General features: G+C 32.8%; 1 protein-coding gene across 1 annotated transcript; it reads right to left on the bottom strand.

Annotated features, from left to right (window-relative positions):
* Positions 1–6,987: 6,987 nt before the first annotated feature.
* LOC133785660 (F-box/LRR-repeat protein 17) lies at positions 6,988–10,834 on the bottom strand. The gene is made up of 11 exons (XM_062224882.1): positions 10,074–10,834; positions 9,531–9,632; positions 9,160–9,304; positions 8,871–9,055; positions 8,569–8,673; positions 8,320–8,417; positions 7,994–8,214; positions 7,843–7,909; positions 7,673–7,758; positions 7,441–7,539; positions 6,988–7,329 (listed from the first exon to the last, which is right to left on the bottom strand). Exons 1-11 carry the CDS (start codon positions 10,706–10,708, stop codon positions 7,264–7,266), a joined length of 1,809 nt encoding a protein of 602 aa, XP_062080866.1. The 5' UTR covers positions 10,709–10,834; the 3' UTR covers positions 6,988–7,263.
* Between the last annotated feature and the right edge of the window lie 9,877 nt (positions 10,835–20,711).

The raw sequence follows: 20,711 nt of genomic DNA, 5'->3' as shown, positions 1-20,711 counted from the left end.
ATTTGAGGTTACTTAAGCTTGAAGTAGCTTGTCAGATAGAACCGTACGTTAGAAAAACACTTTCTCTCTTCCCGTTAGTTCATTTTACCGTTCGAGGCAATTTCGAAGAAATCTTGAGTTCTAGGAGTCAGAATCAAGCGAGGATCGAGGCATAGCGATCCGAGGAAAGATTAGAAGCTTCTTGACCGAAGGATTTAACGAGAAACAACCCAATCAAAGGTAATCTAAGTTTTGAGTATTTAGAGTTTCTAAGCTTAGAATTGGTTTTTGTGAATCGTTGAGTTTTTGGTTCATTTGAGCCTCGCGATTTGATGGTTTTGGATCATTGGGAAGTTTGGGAACTTTGATTTTTGGATTTTTGGATTTTTGGATTTTTGGATGAAGAAAATCGAGTTTATGGCTGGTTCTAGGTGGGGGGCCGCAGCCCAAGCTCAAGGAAGCAGCTTGAGGCTTTTGGGCATGCTGGGCGCCGCGGCCCTGGGTAGTGGGCACCGTGGCCCTTTCTCCTGGTGTGGCTGGGGGCCGCGGCACAAGGTGCTAGGGTCGCGGCTCAGGCAGGGTTTTGAGGCCGTTTGAGTGTTTTGACCTCGAGAACTTGGTTTTAGGCCTCAGGATTGTTCCTACTACCCGGATTAGTGGGGATTGATGTCTCGGAGGCTAGATCTTGGTTTGGGAACCTTTGTTATTCATTTTGTTGATGGTGTCCCATATTTGGTTATGACTAGGTGACTGCTAAAGGACTTAAAGGTTGATCGTTCTCAAGGGTCGTTCTTTTATTCATTCTCGCTTGAATCAGAGGTAAGAAAATTGCACCCCATATGTGACATGCATGGTTATTCATGAGGCATGTTGAATGTTTAAATGTGGACATGGATTGAATATTGAATGCTTAGCCATTCTTGCTCACTTGTGCATGGTACTGATTGAACAGTCAGAATTGGCAAAGGTGTCAGTATCAACTGTGAAGCTATGACTCATTAGTCAAGTTCGGCAGTGGTGCTGGGCACTGGTCACACAGTGCTGACTCATAAGTCAGGAACGGCCTTAGCGTGTTCAACGCAAGCCAATAAAGATTAGATCTAATCGACATATGCATTAGATGACTCAACAAGAGCATTAATGCCGGACCGACCTCAAGTTCGATGAAAAATAAAAGTGCTTGTGTGACTTACCCATCAGTCACTCATCTGTTTAAGCTAGTGACTACCTATCAGTCACTCATCTGTTTAAGCAAGTGACTACCCATCAGTCACTCATCTGTTTAAGCTAGTGACTACCCATCAGTCACTCATCTATTTAAGCTAATGACTTGCTTGTCAGTCACTCATTATGGTTTACCAGAACCTCAAGTGATATTTACTCATCTGTTTAGAGCTATAAGCTCTGTGTGATTATAATAATAATCATTTGATAATATTTATATGCATTACTGTGTTTTCTTGCTGGGCTTTGGCTCATGGGTGCTATGTGGTGCAGGTAAAGGGAAAGAAAAGCTCACCCAGCCTTGAGTGGAGAGCTTAGGTGGTGATGTGTACATATGTGGCCGCTTGACCACCACGACCAAGTAGTTCTCAGAGGAACTAGGGGGTTTACCCTATTTTTGCTGCTTAGGTCGGCGGGTTGTAAATTTGAACAGTAATGACCATTTTGAGTTGTAAATAACTTGTAAATGTTTTTAATGGGCCCATGAACAGTTTTATGTTCTAAATAAAATATATCATTTCCTTTTGATTGGTTTTCCACCTTAGCCTGTTAATAACACCTAAAAGCACGTTTTTAACCAAAGAACTCGGGTAGCGAGTTAAATTTCCGGTTCACCGTAACTGTTCTGGGGTAACCAGGGCGTTACATTACTCCTCATTATATTTTATCCTTAAATACCACTAAGTTCCTTGTAAATGATATTTCCGCAAAATTTAATCATCGATATGAGTACTTAGTCATTTAACTCGTTGAACCAAGCTAAAAGATGACTAGCCCCCTCGCTCCAGTTGTTTGTGACCTCGACATATGAATTCCCGCTAGTTGGGACGCCCTATGTCCTCGGGGAGCTTCTCGCTCGCCTCCGTGTCCAGGTCGAGCCCTGTGGTTTCTATCTCAGCTACCACTCTGAGAGGGTCTTTGGGGTTCCCATTCCCCTGCTCGATTCTCATTGGGAGCAGGCTGGGGTGCCTCTCGAGCTGGAGAAGGGTATCTTATTGGCTAGGGGTGTACACGGTTTGGTTTGGTGTGGTTTAGAAGAATTTTGAAACCAAACCGCTCATGCGGTTTTTTCAAAATGAAAAACCAAACCAAACCATTAAAATTAAAAAACCAAACCATAAATAAACGGTTTGGTATGGTTTGGTTTGGTTTTAACCATATAACCAAATTATTAAAATTTTAAAAAAAATTATTAGAAAATAATTAACTAAATAATTGTATTTAAATAATAATAATTTTAGCTTTACTTTTAAGACCATAAAAGTCTACAAGAAGCTTATTGTCTTTGTTGTTGTAAGTTTAAGTATTTTGAATCATTTTATAGAAGTGAGAAAAAGAAATGTTTACTTTCTAAACAATGTGGGACTTTACATTTCTCTTTCTATAATTTTAAAAACTTGTGCATGTATTAAATACTACTAAAAACATATCCTAAACAATTAATTTGTTTGGCTTGGATGGTTTGGTACACTTTATATAAACTTAAGTGTAGGTGTTCAAACCTTTGAACCATCATTTCTAAAAATTATTTTTTTAGAAAAAATCATGGTCCGGTCCGGTTTAATTGGTTTTGAAAAATTAGAAACCGTGGCCAAACCATTAAAGTTGAGCGGTCTGGTTAAACCGAACCATCGAAAAACAGTTTCACCGGTCACGGTTTTTGGCGATTTGGTGCGGTGCAGTTTGGTTCCAAACTGCGGTTTGCGGTTTTTATGAACACCCCTATTATTGGCGATGGAGGATGCCTTATTAGTGATGGCGGGGGTCTTCCATTATTGGGTCTGGAAGGTCCAGAATTGGCTCGAATTGGCTCTGGGTTGTTCCTCACAGGCTTAGGGTTATTACTCAGAGCTACGGGAGGAGCTCGGTTTTTCCCCGTTCCAACAGTTACACTCACCGTAGGATTGCCACTAGTACTATTTTGAGCTTTTCTCTCAGGAAGATCGTTGCCGGTATTTGTCTTGGGCCTCTGCTGGGCCTGCTGGGTCCTTTGTTCAACCATTCTGGCAGCCATACTTCCACGGGGTCATTGTTAGTCCTCTGAGGCGGTGCCTGTACTTCATCGGCTTGCCTAGCCAATTCCTCATTTCACCATGTGGCTTCGGCCAGCTATTCACACAATCTGCGATTCTCCAATTCCACAATGGGCACGTACCTTTCGGGATTACAATGTAAATCCTCGTTGGGTATGGGGGTTGGAGCAAGTTGCCCCCTGGAGGCAGACGATGCACTTCCCTCATCAAAGCTTTGATCTTCCATGGGCTGCTTCCCAGGCCTTCGCGGGTAGTTCTCAGTCTGAGGGGTTCGTTCCTCAGGGATTTGTGGCAATGGTTGTCCACCAGTTCCAGGATTGTTCGTGGCGACCATTGATGATATGCAGGAGGTTTTTTATTAAACAATACAAAGATTTGTTTAATGCTCTCAATGAAAGCACCAAACTATAGACGTTGTTTTTCATCAACTTAGATATGAAGAGCACTAAACACAGATACAGAAGAACTAGAAGGATTCAAAGGCTTTTTTACATGGTTCAACAGTTAAAATCTGCCTAGTCCACAAGTTACTATTATTGCTCTCCCTACTCTCTCAAAGCTTTTTCAGAAAGCAATTTGGCAGAGTATTATTCAGTACAATTTGTGCGTATCTACAAATGAAATTCCCCAGGCTATTTATAGACTTGTTTGAGAGAATATCTGTTAGGAAAATATGTATTTTCCTCAACGGAAATAGGTAAGATAATTACAACTCTAAACTAAATATTACAAATAAATATTATTGATTAAAAAGTGTTACAACTCTATGACAAAAATTACGTGTAAATATAGAGAAAGAGGTAGAAGATGATAGAAATAGAAGATACAACTCAAGACAAAAAGATACAAATAAACTAGAAGTAGTAGAATGAAAGATATAGATGAGATTACAACTCTAAAACAAAAGATACATATAAAAAAGTAAATATAGAATAATAGAAGAAATGAAAAGCAATAGAATAAAAGAACAAGAATAAGAACAATGAACTAAGAACTCTCACTCACACAACCAAAGTGAAGAGTGTTGGGGATCACCAACTTGAACAAGGTTTGAAACCTTTGTCCAAAAACTTATTTCCCCCTAACTCAAGCACTAAGGGATCTCTCACAGATATTGGAAATGTTTTCTGGAATAATCAAGTCTCAAGGTGTTTCTAGCCAAGTGCTCTAATGGATAGAAATATTGTGTCTTACAAGTGAGCTACATGCTCCTATTTATAGAGTTTAGAGACACCCTTTGAATTTCAAATTACACCAACCCCCATGGCTGTTACCAAATGTTTAATTAGATTAATATGGAATTAAAAATGAGATTTTAGAGTTGTTTGGGTTTTTTGAGCCGTTCAACAAAGATTGAAAAAACTGAAAAATTGGTCAGTTTTTGGCCTGTGGCCGCGGCTAGAGACATTAGTGGTCGCGTCCACTAGTCTCTGTCCCACAGGCTGCGGCCACCGACCAATTTCAGCACTTAAAAATGTGTTGTTTTTCCAAACAGTTCCAAACTCTCCCAAATGATTTTGTAACTCCCAAAACACATTATTGGGGTTAAAATCATATCTCTAACAGTCATTTCACATATAGCTTTATGAAATTCATCTCAATATTGTGTAACAACAAATTTACACAATAAAGGGTAATATTTGGAAGTTACAAATTTGTAACACCAAATATGTTAAATTATTTGGATATACCTCATATATCTAAATATTGCAACTCTCTATTATATGTTACAATATGTGACACTCTTTGTCACATTTATTTAATCTAAAACATTATATTATAATATTACATTATATTATAAAATAATATAACAATATCTTCCCCTTATTTCGGAAGTTACAATCAAGCATTTAAATTTGAAATAAATACAAATAATGCATTAATTATATAATATCCCATGATAATAGGAATTTAATATTTGATAATAACAAATCCCTAAGGAATAGAGATTTCCTAACAGTCTTTCCGCGTGCAAAACGCATCGCTGAGCTCGATCGTAGTGCTGACGTGCTTTCAAGCTCGGTCCGGTTATAACCTCCTCCTCATCTAGTGATTCCTCGAAGAAGATTAGTGTGTTCGAGCCTATAACTCATACTTGAACGCTAATAACAAATCTGGAATCATGTCAATTTATACAAGTGTACAGCCAATACTTGTTATTTTCGAGGTTATTTATTTATTCTCGAAATTTGGGTGTAACACATTGTAGTTATATTAGGCATCTCACGAGTTTTTTGCAAAATTCTAAATAATTTTAAGGTGCAAAAAATAAGGTTCAAAATAGTCAATTGTATGCATATAAAAGAAGAATATGCACACATGCAACTGGCGGTCTAAACTATATTTTTAGCACCGTAAATTATTCGAAATTTTACGAGAACTAAGGAATGTTTGATATAACTACAATATATGTCTTCATAGAAAAAAATTAAGTTATAATTTTTCCGTATATCGAAAACAAAGATGTTCCTACTGGTAGGGACAAAAGTAGTGTCCTATATTTTTAAATAACTAAAATTCTAATTATAAAAAAAGTGGATAAAAAAAAATACATTGCACAATGTCTAAATTTAAATACCAAATATTATTTGAAGAAAAAAAATAGAAACACTATAATGTCATCCTTACTCTTATCCCGTTTTAGTTTTAACACTTAGGACATAAAGTAATCCACATGAAGGACCCATCTTTATAAAATTAACGTCCCTAGAATCACTTTTTGAAAACAAAACCAATTTATTCAATCACTCATTCTTCAAAAATAAAAATAAAACAATATATATATATTCATACTTCAATCCACCCAAACAATTTAACCCAATCTTTATTTATTTATTTTAAATGGGTAAAGGGTAGATTTACGATGGGGGAGTAATTAATTGCGCAAAGAATCATTGGTACTTTGAAGAAAAAAAAACAAAAAATAAGCAGATCAAAGTCAGCGTATAATGCATTTAATCAATTCTCATATATTATTTCCTTGAAACTTGTAGTCCAAATTCGGCGCAACCACAATAATTGACATACAGTAGATAATGTGATTAAATTTGAGACCAAACTAAAGTAATTGGTTAAAAAAATTTCCAAACTCCTAAAATATTAACTTTAACAACAATAATAATAAAACTTTCTAATAACTATTAAATATTTAAAAATAAATTAAAGTAATTTAAATGTATAATAAATTCTTAATTTTCTTATTTGTATACAAATAAATATCATAATATATATATTTATTTAAGTGTATATAATAATAATTAGTATTATATAGAGTTGCAGAATTTAAAAATATATAATCAATTATATTTTAGAAATTATTCTTATTTATAAATAGCTCAAATTGAAACTAATTTTTTTTATAATAAAATAATTATATAAATATTTTATTGTATTTGCAAATTACTAAGCACAAACTCTACAAAATAAAGAGTCAATTTGATTAAAAAAAATAGATAAGTTTAAAACTAGTGGGTAAATAAATAGGAAAAAACTTATCAAAGAAATTATTTTAATTATTTATAATATAAGTATATGAAATAATTAAAATATTAAAATAAGTTACATCTAATCAGATAATTTTGTATTTATTAGATATTTTATTATATTATATTTTAATAATTTTATATCAACAAATTATCAAACATTACAATATTATTTTTGTATATCACAGTTCTTTACCGAATACTCCACACAGCTAAAATCATTATGGACAAGTGTAGCTCATTATTGACAAGTGCGGCAAAGTATGTACTAGCAATAGCAATAGCAATACAACATTATCTTTATTAGCATGATGAGCTATAACAACAAGAGTTTCCAAAGTTAATTTGTTCACAACTAAACAATGGATTGGGGCTCAAAAATGATATTCTACAGGGCACCAGCCCTTGATTTTTTTTTCTAATATATAATATAAGACCTTGGATACTATAGGACACATGGCCTTGAGAAAATAATGAGTAATGAAACAACAAGAGTCTCTGCCATGTTTACTTAAGGCAAAAATGTTCAGAGGAGGAGATGTTAATCAGCTTACAATAACATTACATTTCAGCTTTTCAACCCTTCTTCGCTTTGAATCATCATCGTACGACTGCCAAAAAAAAACAATATCAAAGTGACATAAGTACGATTACACAGCTTGAAATTGTAAACTGTAAAACTTTTAAAAGGCACTTGATGTAAATAAAAAATCAAAACTTACCTGTGCATTGAGAAAAAGAGGAACCCGAATCCTCTTCGAGCCATCAGCAAATCGTTTGGACAGTATCACATTTCCGAACGATTCAGTACGGTTATTGACCTATAATCAATTTTTACATGGATGCAAACTTAGAACGACTGATATATATATATACATGTGTATGTATCAAACAAGGTTTGGTTTTTCGTTGGGATTTAAACAAAATAGATTTGATTGTAAAATGTGTATTTACCTGAGTCCGAATAGTTCCAATTAGCAATGTCTTGCAACCCGTAGCATGTACATGTTCTAAGTTGGGGCATTGAAGTGACAATTTCTCTGTAAGACACAGAAATTAATATCAACTAATCGATAAACCAGATTAACACACAAAGGCTAAGATGACGAGATCAAATAGAGTACCTGGATGCAAATTTGTACAAGAGTTCAGATTCAGATCATTGAGTTTTGGACAGTTTAGATGCAGAGCCTGCAATTGGATTCAAAAACTTTAGATCCCAAGATACGAATATAAACACACAAATAACTTTCTAGTTAAGTTTTAGAAACTCACGTTCAAGCCAGAACAACCCCACAAGCTTAGTTTTTTTAAACGGCTATGTTTGATGATCAGATTCTGGTAAATATGCGAGACTGTGGCATTGCTTGTTTTCTGTACTTCACAGTCACTACTTTCTTCTGTGGTAGGATCCAGAGAATTGGGATCACATATGGACATGCCACAGTCCATGAGTTCGAGAAGCGGCAGCTGTGCTGTGGCAAATTGAATACCACCTGCCAACATTAACAAACATTAATATCAAAATAATAATGTTTGAAAAGACGAAGGGCAAAACAAATTTTCAGTACATTATCTTAAAGCCAGTACAAGGTACTTACTTGAAGTAATGTTTTGACAAAGAGCGACAAGGAGTCTCGTAAGAGTGTCTGGGAACACATTGCAGATCATTCCAATCCCACTATCACTGATACCAGACCTAAATTCAGATAGAACACAAAATATTGTTAGAAAACATTAAAAGGAGAAAAATATGTCATTATATATTACGCACTCATATAAGTTCGTAACCATTGCATGAGTTAAGAAATACGATCATCTTTAAAATGCATATGAAATTGGAAACATACCCACTAAGATCAAGCAGCTCTAAATTAGGATAACTTTGAGCAATGGCAGCAACTGAAGCATCAGTAATTTCGGATCCAAGAACAAGCGAAAGCATTCTTAAGCCCCTGCATATGGACAATCAAATCCTATTAGCCTCTTCGCATATTTTCATTCATAGTTAGAAATCGACATTTTGTTTTCAATTGTCTTAAGCTGTGATAATTGCACATAGGCTTTATGAACAAAAAAATGGATTCAGCACTACACATGATAATTCATAGAATTCTAAAGCTTGAGAGAAAAAAAAATACAGCCTACCAACCTTAACTGGGCAGCTGTGAGGGCAAGTACAACTGGATGAGACAGCCGGATAGAAGCAATGTGAATGTTTTGCAACCTTGGGCAACCCCTTCCCAGAGATTCAGCCATGCTAACAAGGTCAGTATTATCATTTTCTTGGCGAGAAAATTCTAAAGAAATCTCTTTAAGATTTGGGCAATTAAAAACCTGTGCCAAAAGAAGTGAATAAGTAACAAATCACCCTAAGCTAATCATAACAAAAATTATATAAAAGGCCCACAAAAATAAGATGCTAAAAAGTAGATAAGCACCATCTTAGACAGAGAGCAAAGATCCGAAAGCCAAAGAGTAGCAAGACTTGATGAACAGAGAACAAAACCACCAAGATTGGAACACCCTTCAACCTTAAGACTTTTCAACATTCGTCTATCGGCAATAAAACGGCCCAACTCATCACTGCATTTTGAATCACATAAAAGATGATGAGCCCAATATTATCCTTATAGCACGAGAGTAATTTTCGATTAGATGGGAACAAAAATCAAAAGGGGTTACTACCAAATCTAGCATCGAAGAAACTAATTCACTGTGTTGTTTACATACAATCTGAATCATAAGCACTATCGTCTACTGGCAACCTTAGCTTGAACCAAAAACAGGAGAAAAAAGATGAGATATTTACCCAGTGATCCGATTGAGCGCAGCATTAGAAGCAGAGATCTCCATATATTCAAGATTTGGGCATGAAAATGCAATACAGGCCAGCATCGTCGCGTCCAAATCACTACACCAACCCCACCAAAAAAAAAAAGTTAAAATCGCAAGAAAAATCTCAAGCTATCAATGAATTTCTGTAACATAGGAATTTCATCCAACTCGACGATAATCAAAATCCAAAACCATAAGATTTTGCCATGATTAGTTCATTTGATTAAGGAATAATATATTCATTTAGATCAAACAGTGTATACTATCATTTCTGAATAGATCGAGCATTGTGAGGCCATTTATAGCCGTTATATATGCAGATCAAACTCCTGTTTGGTTAAGCTTATTATTTGTCACTTACAGTTTATTTCTTTTCTTTCTTTTATCTTAAATATTGTCCAAATTGTGTTCATTTTTTCAAATCATTCAGCTTAATCTTCAAAGTTCTTCTCAATACGGAAACCATCCAAAAAAATCCAGATCTGACAAAAGCAACTCCCATAGAAAAACCTAATACCTTTCCATTCTTAAAGAGAGGTTAACGAGCCCAGGGCACTTGTGCAACATTGATCCAACTAGTCCAACCTGAGCTCTCGGCGGAACCCTAAGTTTCAGAACTTCCGCCGCCTTCCATAGCTTTTTGGTCGTCTCCCTCCAACCCTTGCAGACCTTAGCAGCCGAAAGCAACCCAGCCGGCGGCAACCTTCTCAGTACCTCCCATAGACAGTTCGCAGGTAAGCCACCAGAAACCAGATCGGTCTCCATTTCCATCATCGGGTCACCGAGCTCGTCATCATCGGTCTCCGGCGGGTCAAACCCTCCGTCACCACCATTATCGACATCATCAAAAGACAACGCTCTACGTAGGTGGGAGTACGGCTGACGTGGCGGCGGCGGCGGATGGCGAGAAGTGGAAAGAGAGTAATCGGCTGATACATCGGCGGTGGACTCAGTCGGCGTAGTGTCGCCGCCGCCGATGTTGCAGGAGTGGCCCTTCTTTGGCTGGCCACAACGTCCGCAGTTGTAGCTCCCTCGCTTCTTCCCCCGCTTATAATCGCTCAAGGATGGTGTATGTGCGGCGACGGCGGATTCGCCTGGCGTGGAGGCTCCGGCGATCGGAAAATGGGGCCGGCGGCTGCGATACTGCTGCATGGTGGAGAGAGATGGTGATGATGAGGATGAGAGAGAAAGTTGGAGCGAAAGAGTTAGCGGGACTGAGTGAGTGTGGAAAAGCAAATGAAATAGAGGTGGGAATATAACGCGGGAGATGTAGAAGTTTTCGCGCGCTGGGTTTGAACAATAAAAAAAACGCGAGCCAGGAGGACTAAGGGCGTGGCTCGTAACGTTAAATTACCAAACTATCCCTAGTTCTACATGCGTATGTAGTTTAGTTGAGTTGGGTTGGTGGGAATATTGTATATAACGTGTTTTATGTTTTTTTTCTCCTCTTCTTCAAATTAAGTAAATATGTTTCAGCCTTTATTGTTGTTGATTTTTTTTTCTAAAAAAATAAATAAAAAGACTGATTCAGGGGATTTTCAATTATGGAAGGTGTTATTTTGTGATAAGAATTTTTTTTATTTAATTTTTGAACAAATATATATATATATTTGCGTATGGAAATTAAAACTATTGTAAATTAAATCTTTGGAATATTATTAACTTAAATAAAACAATTTCATATGAATTCAAGCTAAATAATTACACTTTGTACTATTTTAATATTTATATTACGTGCTCTTATAATTTCTATTTATATATAAGAAATTGTTAAATATATTGATGATCTTTCAATTTTATATTATGTTTTCTTACATTTTAATTATTAAAGAACATATTACATAAATACATATATGCTTAATTGTTATCCTCCGCGATCATCAAAAATATATAATATACATACATAACAAACTCTTCAAAAAAATATGCTCTAATTTTAAAATATTTTTAAAAGTATATAAAATTAAATTACATTGAATAAATTATAGGAGATTGTCTGGTGCACCCTAGTGTACCCGTTTGTGTTTTTGGTTGGAAGTATTTTCGGTAATTTTTTTTATGATTGTGTACATTGTAATTATTTAAAGCATTCTGTAAATTTTTAGAAAAATTCTGAATAATTTATTATGCCGAAAATAAAGTTCAAATAAATTATCTTTCATACTCATAAAAAAAAAATTACAGATGCAATAAATTATTTGAATTTTATTTTCTACATGATAAATTACTCAGAATGCTCCAAATAACTACAATATACAAAGTAATAAAAATATTTGCGCTGAAAATACTTTCCGAACCAAAAACTAAAAAGGATGCACCGATGTGCCCTCTAAATTATATACGGATGTTATAATAACTAATTATTTACTTAATTCCTGACAAAAAAACTAATTATGTACTTAATTATATTTGTTAGGTTACAACAAGGCGTGGTGCGATTTCATGAAAGTGCTCCAATAAAGTCACACTTACAATTTATGTCTATCCTCGAATCATTAGGTTTGAAATTATAGGAAAACTCAATTCAGTTATTCTACATTAGTGAAATAGCTTAGTTTGATTTTCGCGGCTAGGCTATAATTAAGTGGATTAGTGTAATTTAATATAGTTTATTATGTTGGTTGCATTTCTATTATTGCAGTTTATAAATTGACTAAACATGCTCTTAAATTAAACAATGAGCTATTATGGATGGAAGAAAACTATATTATTATGTATAATATTTTTTACATTCAATCATATAGTGATACAATCTATGACAAAAAAAATATTAAGTTCACATTATATTGCTTGGTGTTAGACATTAATTATGCCAATATCAATTCTCTATAACTAATAATCCTATTTTTAATTTTGACAAATTAAAATTAGGTTATTATATTATTTATTTTAGAGATATTTGTGGCAACACTTAATTATCCAAGTTTTTTTTTACAATAAAAATACATTTTGTCTATATTTTAGTGCAATTATTTGTTTCACTATTAAGTCTATCTACGTGATGCCAAATTTTACTTATAACTAAATTATTTTACTGTAAATATCTCTTAATTATGTATATTTGCAGCAAATATTTCTTTAATTGAATACTTTCATCACAAATATATTTTTATTGGATATTTTCACCTACTTATCACATATAAACAGTATTAAATTACACAAAAATATAGACAGAATATACTTTTATTAGCAACAAAAATAAATTAAATATTTAAATACTACAAACATAATAATTTGGATAAATTCGTTGTAAATATCATTTTATGTTATAAAACTAAATAAATTACTAGCATTGAGTTATGAAAATGCAAACTACAACAAATAAAGGATTGAAAAAAAAAAGTTATGTTGTATATAAACTTTGGGGTTTATAAATTTTGTAAACCGTTTTAAATTACATTTTAAAAAAACTATATATGCATATAAATGTTTTTTTTTTTTGTTTAAAAAGGACAAGCCTAACGTTAATATTTCATATTTGCATATATATAATTTTTTTTAATATACAGATTGGAAAATCACGTGATCACACTCATCAATAATATTACCGTTACTATGCAAATGAAGATATTTAATGAATTTGGCTCATTTCCTTTTATAATTAGTCTAGTCTACTCTAGTGGCTATTTATTATATTATATTGTAAATATTTTTGGTTGATCAATATCTACAAATTACTTAGATAGGGGCAGTGTATTTGTACTCAAAAATATATATAGGTATACTATTTGTTACACTCAAATTTTGAGAATAATTAAACAATCTCAAAATGTATGCTCATAAAGTGTAAATTTGGGATTAACAAGTATTAATATTATACTTGTACAAATTGTCACAAAGTTCTAGAGTTACGTCATCAGTGCTCGAGCATGAGTTAAGGGCTCGAAGACATCAGCCTCCTCCAAGAGATGATTTCGACATACTGATTAAAGAAGGAGGTGGTGACAACTGGAATGGTGAACTCGAAACTACGAGTGATCTCAAAAGCGCATTGAAGTAGTTAGAGCTATAAATGTGGGCCGCCCGGCCCGGCCCACATTTTTCGTGCCTCCGGTAAATTCGGGCCGGGCCCATATTCAATTCGTGCCGTGCTCGTGCCGGGCCATTTTTGAAAGAATAGGCCTAGCACGGCCCATGTCGTGCCGTGCTAGTGCCGTGTCGGGCCGGCCCACTTTCCTTATTCGGGACGGCCCACTTTCTATTTTCTATATTCAGGCCCAAATTTGGGCCCCCTTTTAGGCCCACTTTTTTTTTTGCTAAAAAATGTGAGGATGGAGAATTGAACCCTCCACCTCCTCTTTAACCATCAATGGACTTACCACCAAACCAAATACATTTCTTTATTTAAATTATAATTTTATATATTTTTATATACTTTTTAACAATATTTTACACAAAATTATATCAAAGATAATTATTAGAATTTTAATACCTACTAATAAATGCTAAAAATTTAACTAACAAATCTTAAAATAAATTAATATAATTATAAAAATATAAACATTGAAAAAAATAAGACATATATTATCATTTTAATTTATTAATTCTTGACAAATAAAAATTTATTATGATTATTAATGTCAAAATATCGGGTTTTTTATCGTGTCGTGCTTTCGGGCTAGTTTGTTCGTGCTTTCATGTCGTGCCTTCGGGCTTGTCGTGCTAAGCCCGTGTCGTGCCGTGCCTGGCCCAAGCCCATATTTTTTCGTGCCGTGTCGTGCTCGTGCCGGTTTCGTGTCGTGCTCAAAAGCCCGGCCCGTATTTACAGCTCTAGAAGTAGTGTTCAAGCTCAAAGGCGCGTTAAATATATATACGGAGAAGTTGTTAGGAAATCCTTATTTCTTTGGAATTAGTTAAAAACGTGTATCGAATCCTTATTTTTATGGGAACTTTATTTAAATAATACATTTTAATTGTACTATTATTCAAACATTCATTTGAATTTAAATTTAAATATATGTTGTAATTTCTGTAAACTTGTGAGAATATTGTTATACTCAGATTTCGAGCCATGTTAAATGTGACCTCGAAAGCTGGATTCGCAGCGAATGAACCCGTAAAGTTCGAAGTATGCTCCAGGATTAAATATCGAGCCTGCAAGACTCGAGATGACCTCGAACGTGGTGGCCTCAAAACGTTCACGATCTCGAAAGGTAGCTCCTGTGACGCATCTATCCTCAGGAATGACCTCGGATCAGGGGGTCCGAGCCTGACGTACGTACGATCTCGAAGCCGTGTGACCTCGGGAGATGTCATTAGCTCGAAAGCTGATAAGAAACCTGGGAGATTAAGGGCTTGGAGATATATGATAATGACTTTGAATATCTATAAGTGTTGTTTATAAGGGGCGTGTTCTGCATTTATTATTGTAAATCCCATAAAATCATGGGATATTATTTGATTAGTTATACGCCCCCTGGTCTTCAGGGGACGTTTCCTTTTATATCGGATTGCAGGCATTTAAATCCATTTATTTTATTTATACAAAAAGAGTAACTACCCAAAATATGTGGGATAGTATTCTGCAACTTTCTCTATAAATAGAGAGGTCATGCACCATTGTAAATGACCGAAATTCTGAACCTTGAGAGAAAACTCTGAAGAATTCATGCTTAAGAATTTTCAGAGATAATCTTGAGCTTAATAACAGAGACTCGTGGACTAGGTAGATTTAACTGCTGAACCACGTAAAAATCGTGTTTTGTGTTGTTATTTTTTAATTGGTCATTATTGTTTGTTGTTTACGTGCTCTTCTTTCACTGTTGACGAAAAACGGCGTCAACAAATATATTATTGTAATCAGGTCTATAAATAGATTGGATATAGTCATTTGTACTCATGCACAATCTTGTATTGAGAAACGCTCTGTGAAAATTGCCCTTTCTTGAAGCTTCAACACAGACCTTAATAAAAGTGACTCGTGGACGTAGGCAGATTTTAACTGCTGAACCACGTAAAAATATCTTTATGTTCTTTTCTTCCTGATTAATTTTTTAATTGTTCTATATAATTAAGTTGACGAAAAACGGTGTCAATACCATTGTTGACGCGGTTCTTCGCCAACATGTAATTAAGAGAAGAAGAGAAAGGGATTAGTGCTGAATATAGAACCGTCGCAGATACAGAATCTTAGAGAATGAACTAGGTGACTCAAGACACGTTTTTAAGTGGTTCGAAGGTTAAGAATCCTTCTACTCCACTAGTCAATATTATTGATATATTATGAGTATTTGGTTACAAAGCATATATCTATTCAGAGACTATTTTTTCCAACCCTTATCAACTCTCAGGTTCTCCATATTTATAGGAGAAGGCACCTGGAAGTTGGTAAGGAGGTCATCCCGTGACCTTATTATTTGTCATATCAACTCTGTGACATTCATGATTAATTCCTAAACCTGACACATAAGTATGGTCAAATCGATAGGTAAGAAGATAATGGGCTGCACGGCCCAATCCAGCCGTGGGTTTCAGAACATGCACGTTCCTGCTGCGTGTCCGAGAAGTCAGGGAGATATCGGACACGTGATGTCAGATATATGCACGTTTATCTTGCGTGTGTTGACTTTACAGAGGGTCAGAGCTCCGTATGAAGCTCGTACCACGAGCTTCTCCCCTGACCCGACCTTCGGCCTTAAGGTTCTTTCCCCCAGTCTTGGGCAACCTTGGCGTGTCCTTAGGGATTGCTCGAGCTACGAGGGTACGACCTCGAAGCGGGAGCTCCGGTCTTGGGGATGTTCGCGGACTAATTGTGATTAGTCAGTAACGCGGCCTGTTAATCAGCCCGTGGGAAAATCAGGGCGTACAACCATTAATTAAAAAAATTATTTTTAACACTTTTTTTTGTTAATTTCAATAATTATATTTTATCTTGTTTTCATATATTTTTTAAATAAAAAAAACTCTTTATTTCATTTTTATATTTTTTTTGTTTTAATTTTATTTTATTTAAATATTTAAAATATATATTATTTATATGTATGTTTTAGAATATAAAAAAGAAAAAAAATAGAAAAATGTGAGCATAAATTAATAAAAATATATATTATATATTAATTTTTAATAAAAATAAAGCATCTTAATCAAATTTTAAATCAAATTTTAGGGTACAAATTCAATACTTCATTATATATTATATATCTAATTGTAATGGTCGAAATGAAACTTAGAGGATTATGTCATGTTATTCTATTATTAATAACTCACTCATTAACAAAGCAATTTGTTTAGAGCATTCTACCCTTTTGCACACATGCACATGATCAATTATAACTCAACTAAAATCTCTATATAAGAATAACTTTAGGACTAAATCAATTGTATTTTAATTGAGAGATTATAACTAAGTAGAAGTATTGTTACAAAAAAATTCCAAAACATCCAAAAGTATCAGTGAAATAAATCTTTAATTTTCTACTTTGAGCACAAATAAAAGATATAATATATATTTATTTAGCTGTATACATAATGTATGCATAATTATTACTATATAGAGAGGTATAATTTCTTAATGCGAGACTTAAAATTTGTATAACTAATTACATTTTAGAGGTTATTCATATTTATAACTAACCCAAATTTTTTTATAATAAAATAGAATTTATTGGTATATAGAAGTTTTACTATAATAACAACATCTAGACCTTGTTTGGATATTGTATTTTAATGAGGAAAAATTTCACGAAGAAAAATATAAAGGAAAAATTAAATAAAATGTTTTCCACAAATTTAATTAGAGATTTTTTATTAATATTTTCTCTTTTTGTAGATATTTATAATTTATTTTAAATTTTTAAAAATTATACTACATTTAAGTTTTAATTTTTCTAGAAAAAAAATTCTTAATTTATTAATTCAATACAAACATGGAAAAATTGAATCCTTTAGGCCCTGATTGGTAGTATATTCAAATACATTTTTATGATTTTGAAAACTTAAATTCTGTAAGTTCCACAAGAATATGTGATTGACAGCTTGTTTTTGGAAACCAAATCCAAAACAATATATGGATTTTGTGTTGTAAAATTGAAAACAAAAAAAATCATGTTTTCTAACTTATTTCCCAAAACTCTAAAAATAATATCCTCTCTCCTCCCTTATCTCTCTCTCGGCAACACCAAAGGAACAGAGCCCAACTCCATCTCACTTGGTATTATCATATTTCTTTCTTTAAATTATTATTATTATTATTGTTTTTATTATTATTAATGTTGTTTTCCAAATGATTATTATATATTATTTGATTGAATATGGAATATATTATTATTGATTATTATATATTGTTTGACTGAATATATTGATGTTTTTAGTTTTATATATTGAGCATGGATGATGGGTTGTGTTAGATTCATGCACTATTACTTTAATTTAAAAAAAAAATCAAAATTAATGACAATGCAATATTATTATGAATTTAACCAATGCACTATTATTAAATTTTAATTTATTAATATAATTAAATTTTACTTAATTAAATCTATTGATAAATCAAAATTTAATATTATACAACCTATGTATATAAAATTAAAATAATATTAAGATTCAGCTGAACCAATCACGTATTCATTTTCTGTTATATTTTCAAATTTAGTACCAATCACAGATTCAGTTTTTTAAAATTCAAAAACAGTTTACTGACACTGAATCAATCACATTTTCAGAAACATGATTTTAGTCACTAAATTCATATTTTCATTTCATAATCTCACTTTTCAAAAATACAGTTTTCTAATCGCGAACCAATCAGATCTTTAGATTTCATTTTTTTTTCCCTTAAAAATTCAAGATCTAAACAACTCCTTATGGTACAATACTTTCTATTACATCATCACTATTTGTAAAATATGGGTGAAACATAATTGATGAAATTCATATGATAAACAAACAATGCTGCTAGTTTTGTCGTTAATGTTGGATGACTAAATTATATGGCCGGAGAAATATTCAAATTCAATTTTATTATAAAAAACTAGTAAATGGGTCCGCCTAAATTTGAATAAAAAATTTATATTTAAAAAAATATATGTTTTGTTTAGTGATGATTAGATGATAAAACCGTATCAAGTTTTAAATTTAATTCTTTTATGAATAATATAAGAAATTATATATATTTAATTTTTTTCTCTCTTTTATCTGGCATGGTTCATCAACTCAACTAAATAAATGTGAGATTAATATTATCAAATTAACATTATAATATAATAACATAAAAAATATTAAAATATATATTTTTAATATAAATAAAATTACAATACTTAGCATAGTTGACGACGCTTTTCGTCAACTAAAAATAAGAGCAATTAAGTTTAAATAAGAAAATTAGGAAGAAAAAAAAACAAAGATTTATTACGTGGTTCAGCAGTTAAATCTACCTAGTCATACGTCACTTTTATTTATGAGTCTGTCTTAAAGCCTGGAAGCAATTTCACAAAGTTTAAGTACAAGAATTGAGTGTGAAAGTAAATGACACTACTACAAAAAATGTCATTTGCGTAAGTTTCTAACTACCACAATTGAGTTTTTGTGTCAATTTTATATGTAATTAGTACCCAAAAATACACATTTATTGATTTTAATATTCAAAATAAATTAAGTTTTAATTATTATTTTCATGGAATTAATATGATTTATTTTATAAATGAAAATATTTGATTATAATTTAATTTATTGTTATTTTGTAGAATTAAAGCTGTATTTTGGCACTTTGAAATGTAGATAAAAGAATACAATTAAATCTAAAAAAAGAAGAGAAAAATGACATTTTTCTTGAAACAAATGGCCCAATCCAAAGGTCCTAGCCCAGGCCTGTTTCCTTCCCAGCCCGAGCAACCGCCTACAGCAGCTCCCTCTCCCAACCAACTCCGGCCCAAATTCTCCCCAGCCACCACAGTGCTTCCAATCCAATATTTTAAGCACTTTGGGCCTTAAACTTCCCATTTTGAGCTTTAAAGCTCACCTTTTTTTTGTGTTTTAGAAAAATGGTATATTGACCATGCACCTAAATAACTAGGTTAATATTTATAATAAGATTTGATTTTTTAAAATCATATTTTATTATTAATATTTCAGATTTATTTTGTAAACCTCATTTTGTTGTTTAATTTCTTTTTAGTTTTTTTCTCCCTTTATAAATAGGGACTCTCATTTCACATTTGAAATGTAATTTTCAGGTAGCAAAACTCTACCAAATTTTAGTCTCATTTCTCATATTTTCTCTCTAGAATTTCATGAGAATGTCTAGCATAATAGGCTAACCTTATTAGGAAGGTTAGGATGATTCTATATGCACTATGACTTTGTTTTGTATTTTTTATTCACCGTGTGCTTAAAGTTTATATATTCTAGTGATTTATTTTCTTTCATCTCTATTTCTTCATCTTGTTATCTATATTTATGTTTACTAATAGTATATAGATTTTGTCAAGCATTTTCTATGTATTATCAAATTAGTGAAAATAATATAGATAATATCTTTATCATTTTCTCCATCTCATTCATATATATTTACTTTTGCTAAAATCTATATAGAATTAGTCATGCTCTTTCTATGTATTTTATAAATAGTCAAAGTAATATTTGTGTTAGGTTTTATGTTCAATCTTTTATTGCATTATTGCCAATGATATAATGTCATTTTTAAATTTCTCATAAGATTTATCTCATCTTTCCATGGTAAAAAATAATAATCACTTGAATACATTTTTGTGAAACATATTTATGCTTCAATGTTAAATCTTCCAAATGAATAGTTGGGATGTGAACTACTCATTTGTTTAATTTTTATGAATCAAATATCCAAATAAATAAGTATGCATATTGGTGACTCTTGATCCTTCCTACTTGTTACATATTGCTACATCACACTTTAGTCTATCTTTATTTCTAATCTTTAAATCTCAAAAACAACAAAAATATCACTTGTTCTATTTTCCTCATATTATTTATCTCTAAACGTTATTTATTGATTAACTTTAATTCCTTGCCTCCTTGTGGAATCGACCACCTGATCTATACTACAACCACCGCTTAGTGGATGCACGTTTTGGGCGTTAGACATTATGTGACGCAGAATCTCATGACGCAAACCAAGCTGATATTTGCATCAGTGCCCAACTGTCACAAACATGGCCTTTGTGGTAGTACCTAGCGTTTGCGT

The sequence above is a fragment of the Humulus lupulus genome, chromosome 1 (genome assembly GCF_963169125.1).
Source record: "Humulus lupulus chromosome 1, drHumLupu1.1, whole genome shotgun sequence".
NCBI classification, from domain to species: domain Eukaryota; kingdom Viridiplantae; phylum Streptophyta; class Magnoliopsida; order Rosales; family Cannabaceae; genus Humulus; species Humulus lupulus.
The sequence above is the reverse complement of the archived record's forward strand: the minus strand, read 5'-3'. Positions and strand labels throughout refer to the sequence as shown.